Genomic DNA, 10000 nt, shown 5'->3' with positions numbered 1-10000 from the left:
GTCAGGGGGGTCAGGGGGGCAGGAGTGGGGGTCAGGGGGCAGGAGTGGGGTTGAGAGGGGGGCAGGAGTGGGGGTCAGGGGGGGCAGGAGTGGGAGGGCAGGGGGGGGCAGGAGTGGGGGTCAGGGGGGCAGGAGTGGGGGTTGAGAGGGGGCAGGAGTGGGGGTCAGGGGGCAGGAGTGGGAGGGCAGGGGGGGCAGGAGTGGGGGTCAGGGGGGCAGGTGTGGGGGTCAGGTGTGGGGGTTGAGATGGGGGCAGGGAGTGGGGGTCAGGGGGGTCAGGAGTGGGGGTTGAGAGGGGGCAGGAGTGGGGGTCAGGGGGGTCAGGGGGGCAGGAGTGGGGGTCAGGGGGGTCAGGGGGTCAGGGGGGTCAGGGGGGCAGGAGTGGGGGTCAGGGGGGTCAGGGGGGCAGGGGGTCAGGGGGGGCAGGTGTGGGGGTCAGGGGGGGCAGGAGTGGGGCTCAGGGGGGCAGGAGTGGGGGGTCAGGGGGGGCAGGAGTGGGGGTCAGGGGGGGCAGGAGTTGGAGGCAGGGGGGGCAGGAGTGGGGGGCAGGTGTGGGGGTCAGGGGGGCAGTGTGGGGGGGGGGGGGGTTGGGAACGGGTTATGCTATATCTGCTTGGAGGAAGAGTTTTAGTGGGGAAATGTTTGTTGATGGTGGGGAGGAGGGGATGCAGAAAGGACAGCCTGTAAGTTGGCAGTTATTTGTCTCTTCAATGAGACAGGACAATATGAGCTATCACTGTAAATACACATGCATTCAGAATGAGGACCCCCCCCCCCCCCCCCCCCCCCCCCCCCCCCCCCACACACACACACACACACACCCAATGGCACGAGCCCCTGAGGAGATTAAAAGCAACATGCACAGATTTAGGGGGGAGAGATCACACGCATGCTCAGTCATCATGCACATACATGTAAACACCCTCACTCTCTCTTTCTCACATAAAACACTCATACCACACCTACGTGCACACACATACACACACACATACACACACACACACACATACACACACATTCAGCAAAGCCTCCATCTCCTCCTTCTCTTTAGTCTTCTGGGCATGTGTGATCTCCGTGCCTGCTATGAATCCTGGGAGAATCAATGGTACACAGCTGTCTCTCTCTCTCTCTCTCTCCCTTTCTCTCTCTCCCTCTCTCTCTCTCTCCCTCGTTCTCTCTCTCCCTCTCTCGCTCTCCTGCTGTACGCTACACACAGACACATTATCACTACAGCTGCTGTCTACTGCTGATGCATTTCATTGTTGTTGGAACAGAGGTCAATGGAGAATGAAAACAACTAGACTAGCTTAGCATAGAGAAACGACTAGACTAGCTTAGCATAGAGAAACGACTAGACTAGCTTAGCATAGAGAAACGACTAGACTAGCTTAGCAAAGAGAAACGACTAGACTAGCTTAGCATAGAGAAACGACTAGACTAGCTTAGCATAGAAAACGACTAGACTAGCTTAGCATAGAAAACGACTAGACTAGCTGAGCATAGAAAAACCACATGAGCATATTAAAATGTCATAGCTTAGCATAGAGAAAACCCCTGCTTTGCTACACATGAATCTCATCCTGTCATATTTATCTCATCCTGTCATATTAAGATCATAATATGAGTCATCATATCAGGGAAGTAAAAGGGAAGTTTGGTTAATACAGGAGCTGGTTCACACGGTACAGAGGGTGAGAGATCACCTACGAGAGATCACCTGTTAGAGATCACCTACGAGAGATCACCTATTAGAGATCACCTACGAGAGATCACCTACAAGAGATCACCTAGGAGAGATCACCTACGAAAGATCACCTATGAGAGATCACCTACGAGAGATCACCTACGAGAGATCACCTGTTAGAGATCACCTTCGAGAGATCACCTATTAGAGATCACCTACGAGAGATCACCTAGGAGAGATCACCTACGAGAGATCACCTATGAGAGATCACCTACGAGAGATCACCTACGAGAGATCACCTACGAGAGATCACCTACGAGAGACACCTACGACAGATCACCTACGAGAGACACCTACGATAGATGACCTACGATAGATGACCTACAAGATGAGATGACAGATGCTTCTTAGGCCCTTAGCTACACCATGAGTGTTTATTATTAATTTTGTCCAAGTCAGGAAACTCCCAACCCTTCTGGGGAATCTATCTGATTGTGTTTGTTGTGTTGTCTGATTTTCAAAGCTTCTTCACACCAAGGGACTCTAGTTAACTGACCTTACAGGGTCTTAAGGAACTCTTGCTAACAGACCCTAAATGGTCTTAAGGAACTCTAGTTTACCGACCTAACAGGGTCTTAAGGAACTCTTTCTAACCGACCTAACAGGGTCTTAAGGAACTCTTTCTAACCGACCTTACAGGGTCTTAAGGAACTCTAGTTAACCGACCTAACAGGGTCTTAAGGGACTCTTGCTAACCAACCTTACAGGGCCATAAGGGACTCTTGCTAACCAATTTTACAGGATATTAAGGGACTCTTTTGCTAACAGACCTTACAGGGTCATGCATTACAGAAGGGGTAAACATAAAACAACTGCTTTTACCTTCGTAACACTTAATAGATCCCAATGATAGTTCAATCCCACTTTAGCCCCATGAGATTGTTCCAGCACCTTACACTAGCATCTAGCATTAACACTCGTAGATACTCCTGGATCAATACTCCTGAATAGATACTCCTGGATATATACTTCTGGAGATATACTCCTGAATAGATACTCCTGGAGATATACTCCTGAATAGATACTCCTGGATAGATACTCCTGGATATATACTCCTGAATAGATACTCCTGGAGATATACTCCTGAATAGATACTCCTGGAGATATACTCCTGAATAGATACTCCTGGATATATACTCCTGGATAGATACTCCTGGATATATACTCCTGAAAATATACTCCTGAATAGATACTCCTGGATATATACTCCTGAATATATACTCCTGAATAGATACTCCTGGATATATACTCCTGGAGATATACTCCTGAATAGATACTCCTGGATATATACTCCTAATAGATACTCCTGGAGATATACTCCTGAAAAGACACTTCTGGGCGTCACATTATTGCTGACTTGTGGACAACAGGAAGAAGGCTGAATGGAACAGAACTCTAGTCTGCAAAGAGGAGGAGTGGCTTGCAATTATAAAAAAGCACACAGGATGAAGTGGAAGTGCGCCCCACAGTGTTGAGGAGGTGAATTGCACACCGCCACCTAGAGTCAACCAACACACTCACCAACTCAGCAGCTCACCACGGTCTCACAAAACAAGCTTTAAAAAAAACACATGAATCAAAAACACATGAATCTAAGGCAGAGATCTACAACAAACACATCCCATGATCCAGGGAGCCAACCCCCCAGCCATCCAATCACAAACCAGCTACAGTCACTAAGGCAAACAGCTGAGCAGGCTCATGGCTCATGCCCCCCCCCCCCCCCCCCCACCCTGAAACAGCCCCCCCCCCAGCCCTACACATCTTTGGGGTGGGATGGCGGGAGCAAGGGCCATGAGTCTACCTTCTACAGCAGAGTTCTTTCATCAAACAACAGGAGACTCCCCCACACACACACACACGCTGGCAGGACTCCAGGGTCCACTGGACTGTGGGGTGTGTGGATACGCAGGGCCTGTGTGTGTATGTGTGTGTGTGTGTTTGTGTGTGTGTGTGTGTGTGTGGTGTGTTTGTGTAGGTACAGGGATTTGGATTGGGAGCAGTGGAACAATCTGAATGAACTGTTATTTGTAAGTGTATGGGTATGCAGTGTTAGCATCTGTGTTTGTGTGTCTATGTGAACATGGATATTCATATATACGTGTGAATATGTACATTTGTGTGTGTATGTATAGGTGATAGTGAGTGTGTGTCAGTGACAGTGAGTTTGTGTGTATTTGTGTAAGCGAGTGTGTGTAAGTGAGAGTGAGTGGTGTATGAGTAGGTGAGAGTGAATGTGTGTATGTATGTGTGAAAGACAGAGAGTGTGTGCGTGTGTGTGTGTGCAGGGGGGTGAGCATGTGTGAGTTTCTGTGTGTGGTTGTCTGTGTGTGTGTGTGTGTGTGTGTGTGTGTGTGTGTGTGTGTGTGTGTGTGTGTGTGCGTGTGTGTGTGTGTGCAGGGGGGTACGCATGTGTGAGTTTCTGTGTGTGGTTGTGTGTGTGTGTGTGTGTGTGTGTGTGTGTGTCTGTGTGTGTGTGTGTGCGCGTGTGTGTGTGTGTGTGTGTGTGTGCGTGTGTGTGTGTGTGTGTGTGTGTGTGCGTGTGTGTGTGTGTGCAGGGGGGGGGGTGAGCATGTGTGAGTTTCTGTGTGTGGTTGTGGGTGTGTGTGTGTGTGTGTGTGTGTGTGTGTGTGTGCGTGTGCGTGTGTGTGTGCAGGGGGGGGGGGTACGCATGTGTGAGTTTCTGTGTGTGGCTGTGGGTGTGTGTGTGTGTGTGTGTGTGTGTGTGCGTGTGTGTGTGCAGGGGGGGGGCACGCATGTGTGAGTTTCTGTGTGTGGCTGTGGGTGTGTGCAAGCCAGTGTGTTGGGGGGGGGTTTGATGAAAAGCCCCCCTACATGGGTTGGGTGCCATGCGGTTGGCAGCGTTTGTTCATTCGTTCGTTCGTTCGTTCGATCGTTTGTTCGTGCAGAGACAGATTCTAACCTCCGTATCCCCGGCCTACCCTCCAGCCACGTCCGGAGCCAGAGAGGAACAAGGACACACACACGTCAGGGACATTAACACTGCAGCTAACACTGACACACCAAACACACCACACACACACTCACAACAGCCTCACACTCACAACACCCTCACACTCACAACAGACACACACACACACACACACACACACATACACTCAAAACACCTTAGCTTGACATGGAAATAGGCACAAACACACACACAAATACTCACACTCGCACACACACACACACACACACACACACACACACTCAAAACAAGTTAGCTCGACATGAAAATATGCACACACACACAAACTCACACATACTCTAAATACACCATTGCTTGACATGAAAATATGCACACACACATTCCGCTGTTGGTCTCACACACCCACACTGTAACTCCTGGACATGTGTGGACAGAAACGTCTTCAGAGGAGGGCTCAGGGCTGTGGCCAGGCCCTACTGCAGAGTGTGTGTGTGTGTGTGTGTGTGTGTGTGTGTGTGTGTGTGTGTGTGAGTCTTCAGAGGAGAGGTCAGGGCTGTGTCCAGGCCCTACTGCAGCTGCACTTTACCTGGGAAGAGGGAAACTGCTCTCTCCTCTCCTTCTGTGCAGGTCTCTTTCATCTACATTAAGAGTGTGTGTGTGTATTTGTGTAAGTGAGTGTGTGTAAGTGAGAGTGAGTGTGTGTATGAGTAGGTGAGAGTGAGTGTGTGTATATATAACAGCTAGAGAATAGATCTGACCAACGATTAGTGCCAGATCAGAACCAAATCCAAACCAGATCAGAACCAATCAGGGCCAGATCAGAACCAATCAGGGCCAGATCAGAACCCAATCAGAACTAGATCAGGGTCGTATCAGGGTCAGATATGGTTCCATTCCAGTGTATCTGGGTTTTCACTAAGAACTGCTACACAAGGATTATGGACTGATGACGTTGAAATGAGATATTAAACAATAACACAATGACACAATGACACAACCACAGTTAATTAACATGCAATAAGATGGGATGGTATAATAAGGTAATAGTTACTATAATTATAAATAGGTAATAGTTACACTGTAATAACAAGCTTCAACATGCATGAAATATTCCATGATTCCATTTTGTACATAACATGCATTATCCATCAGCTGACATGAGGCTGCCCACGTGAAATGTTGAAGTGAAATGTTGAAGTGAAATGTTGAAGTGAAATGTTGAAGTGAAATGTTGAAGTGAAATGTTGAAGTGAAATGTTGAAGTGAAATGTTGAAGTGAAATGATCCGGTCAGAGACATGCTGTCAGTCTAGCACACTATGACACTATGGCAACATGATGGTGAGGAGGTGAGGTGATGAGGTCATGAGGGCATGAGGTGCTGACGGGTCATGAGGTCATGAGGTTCTGACAAGTCATGAGAGCATGAGGTGCTGATGGGTCATGAGGTCATGTGGTCATGAGGTCATGAGGTCATGAGGTCATGTGGTCATGAGGTCATGAGGTCATGAGGTCATGTGGTCATGAGGTCATGAGGTCATGAGGTCATGTGGTCATGAGGTCATGAGGTCAGGAGGTGCTGACGGGTCATGAGGTCATGAGGTTCTGACAAGTCATGAGAGCATGAGGTGCTGATGGGTCATGAGGTCATGTGGTCATGAGGTCATGAGGTCATGTGGTCATGAGGTCATGAGGTCATGAGGGCATGGGGTCATGAGGTCATGAGGTCAGGAGGTGCTGACGGGTCATGAGGTCATGAGGTTCTGACAAGTCATGAGAGCATGAGGTGCTGATGGGTCATGAGGTCATGTGGTCATGAGGTCATGAGGTCATGAGGTCATGTGGTCATGAGGTCATGAGGTCATGAGGTCATGTGGTCATGAGGTCATGTGGTCATGAGGTCATGTGGTCATGAGGTCATGAGGTCATGAGGTCATGAGGTCATTTGGTACTTATTGGGTTTGCTACACATGCAGGGTTAGTCATGTGACCTGCTGACATGTGTGACGTTACCGAAACATTCATATACGGTTATACTTGGTTATAACATCTACATCTTACATAGATGTATTATTATTGAAATTACTATGTTGTTATAACATGGTTTTATACTGATATGTTACTACTAGGGCTGTCAGCGTTCTATGAGATTAATGTGGCCGCAATTAACGCGATAAAATATTTTAAGGCAGTTAACGCAACTTTGTTTACCTTTGGTGTGCTTTGACCTTTGACACAAAACTGCCGCGTGCCTGCATTAAGTTAGATAGGAGAGTAGGTGTTCTCAAAGTGTGGGGCGCAGAGACGTGACGTGACAGCATGGGACGCGATGAACGGAAGTTTTATTGTTTTACCCCCGATCTATGGCAATGCTTTCCTTTATAGACAATAGATTTGGATTGACGTCGGCGTATTTATTGCAACGGGAGAACTAAAACAAAACTTTACTTTACTTTACTTTAGTTTAGTTTAGTTTAGTTTAGTTTAGTTTACTTTAGTTTAGTTTAGTTTAGTTTAGTTTAGTTTAGTTTAGTTTAGTTTACTTTAGTTTACTTTAGTTTAGTTTAGTTTAGTTTAGTTTAGTTTAGTTTAGTTTACTTTACTTTAGTTTAGTTTACTTTAGTTTAGTTTAGTTTAGTTTACTTTAGTTTAGTTTACTTTAGTTTAGTTTACTTTAGTTTACTTTAGTTTACTTTAGTTTACTTTAGTTTACTTTAGTTTAGTTTAGTTTACTTTAGTTTACTTTAGTTTACTTTAGTTTACTTTAGTTTAGTTTAGTTAGGGCTGAGGTTGTAGGCTACTGTTCTCGCTACAGTTCAATAGTCAGCCAAAACTTGATTTCACGAGCCAGCTAGCGAGCGTCTTGCTCCTGTAATGATGTCAGGTGAAATGTGTAAACAGTGAAACAATGATACACAAGAAACGGAAAATACTTAGAAGGTATCTTAACTTAACACAGCAAGTTACTATAAGATTCATTACATCAAGAATCAAAGCAACAACAGATTACAACACGGCTGGCTAATAAGTGCTTACGTTAGCCAAAAACGGAGTTATGACTGAATGGTGTGGTAACGGTCACATATAAGAACTTAACGTATCTAAATTAATAATAATTACATTTCACTTTTCAACAAACTAACACAGTTCTTAGAGTTTAAACATAGGTCACTTAAACATATGTATCACAGTGTGAGAAGGCAAAACAACTAAGTCATTGTTTTTGAGGGTGCGAGGAAAAGCACAATTTAATAGAGGCTTACTAGATATGTGCGTAAATGTATCTCTTATTTGTGGTTGGAAGCGGTCTATTTTGTTATTTTGAAACCAATGGTTTCATAACAACAATACACAACAACATGAACCATGAAATCCCTCCAAGCAATATACATTTGCTGACCTAAATAAGATGCTATTTGTTATTACTTTATGTTAATTCAATAATTGACAATCTTAAGCTTGGCCTACCATTTTATGGGAGCGATGAGGGACAGGTGGGACTTGAAAAGGCCCTCTTTGTTTAAAGTGGGGAATAAAAACAAAGTTTGACAACCATTGGAATAGTTGAAGATGGAGAGAGCTGAGGGATTGTTGAGCTGACTGTGTCAGGGGACAATTCTTATGATTAACCGTTGAGGGGCACCATTGTGTTTTTAAAAAATAAAATTAAACAACAATGTCTAAAATACACGTTTTCTGAAGTGATTACTCGTTAATTTATAAGATTTAGTCTTATAAAGAAAAACAAACTTTTTATTGTGATTAATCGTGATTAATTCATTTCAAAATGTGCGATTCATTCGTATTTTTTTTTAATCTCTTGACAGCCCCAGTTATTACACCTGTTTGTACATGTATGTTATAACATACTTCTACTACCTCTATGTTATAACATACTTCTACTACCTCTATGTTATAACATACTTCTACTACCTCTATGTTATAACATACTTATACTACCTCTATGTTATAACATACTTATACTACCTCTATGTTATAACATACTCATACTACCTCTTAGATGAATTAAGAGAGACACACAGATAGAGCTCATGCAGCTGATGCCAAACTGAATGCCAGTCTGCAACAGCTAGTCTTCACCAGAGAGAACTATGAGACCTGTGTTCGAGAGTGTGTGTGTGTGTGTGTGTGTGTGTGTGTGTGTGTGTGTGTGTGTGTGTGTGTGTGTGTGTGTGTGAGAGTGTGTGTGTGTGTGTGTGTGTGTGTGTGTGTGTGTGTGTGTGTGTGTGTGTGTGTGTGTGTGTGTGTGTGTGTGTGTGTGTGTGTGTGTGTATGACTCAAAGCTCACCTTGCTCATCTTACTCTTGCTGTCTGCGGTCAGGAAGGACATGTTGTTTATTTCATTCATGACTACAAAGTTCTGCTCCTCTCGCTTGAAGTTCTACAGAGAAGAGACAGAGTTCAGACAGGAGGACAAGACTGGAGGAGAGACAGAGTTCAGACAGGAGGACAAGACTGGAGGAGAGACAGAGTTCAGACAGGAGGACAAGACTGGAGGAGAGACAGAGTTCAGACAGGAGGACAAGACTGGAGGAGAGACAGAGTTCAGACAGGAGGACAAGACTGGAGGAGAGACAGAGTTCAGACAGGAGGACAAGACTGGAGGAGAGACAGAGTTCAGACAGGAGGACAAGACTGGAGGAGGCACAGAGTTCAGACAGGAGGACAAGACTGGAGGAGAGACAGAGTTCAGACAGGAGGACAAGACTGGAGGAGAGACAGAGTTCAGACAGGAGGACAAGACTGGAGGAGAGACAGAGTTCAGACAGGAGGACAAGACTGGAGGAGAGACAGAGTTCAGACAGGAGGACAAGACTGGAGGAGACACAGAGTTCAGACAGGAGGACAAGACTGGAGGGTTGAAGTTCTACAGAGGAAAGACAGGAGGACAAGACTGGAGAAGAGACAGATTTCAGGACAACACTGGAGGAGAAACACTGGAGGAGAATTTAGTCAGGAGGACAAGACTGGAGGAGAACATATGCTGAGACGGACTCCGCAGATGGAGTTCAGACAGGAGGACAAGACTGGAGGATTGTTCTTCAGAGGAGAGACAGAGTACAGACAGGAGGACAACACTAGGCTGGGAGACAAGAGGTAGAGTGAGACAACAGCGAGGGAGACAACAGCGAGGGAGACAGCAGTGAGAGAGACAGCAGTGAGAGAGACAGCAGAGAGTGAAACAGCAGAGAGGGAGACAGCAGAGAGTGAGATTGAGAGTGAGAGTGAGACAGCAGAGACAGCAGAGAGTGAGACAGCAGAGAGTGAGACAGCAGAGAGAGAGAGTGAGAGTGAGACAGCAGA

At 46.0% G+C, this 10000-nt stretch overlaps 1 protein-coding gene across 1 annotated transcript in view; it reads right to left on the bottom strand.

The window, feature by feature from the left end:
* LOC308382650 (ryanodine receptor 1-like) overlaps positions 1-10000 on the bottom strand; it is a 27027-nt gene that overhangs the window by 1593 nt on the left and 15434 nt on the right. The window contains exon 5 of the mRNA XM_080861040.1: positions 8985-9077. Within this exon, the coding sequence (XP_080717166.1) occupies positions 8985-9077 (93 nt within the window). The remainder of the gene's footprint in view (positions 1-8984; positions 9078-10000) is intronic.

The sequence above is a fragment of the Sprattus sprattus genome (assembly GCF_963457725.1).
Source record: "Sprattus sprattus genome assembly, contig: scaffold_160, whole genome shotgun sequence".
Classification (NCBI taxonomy): Eukaryota; Metazoa; Chordata; class Actinopteri; order Clupeiformes; family Clupeidae; genus Sprattus; species Sprattus sprattus.
This window is presented reverse-complemented; position numbering and strand designations above follow the sequence as displayed.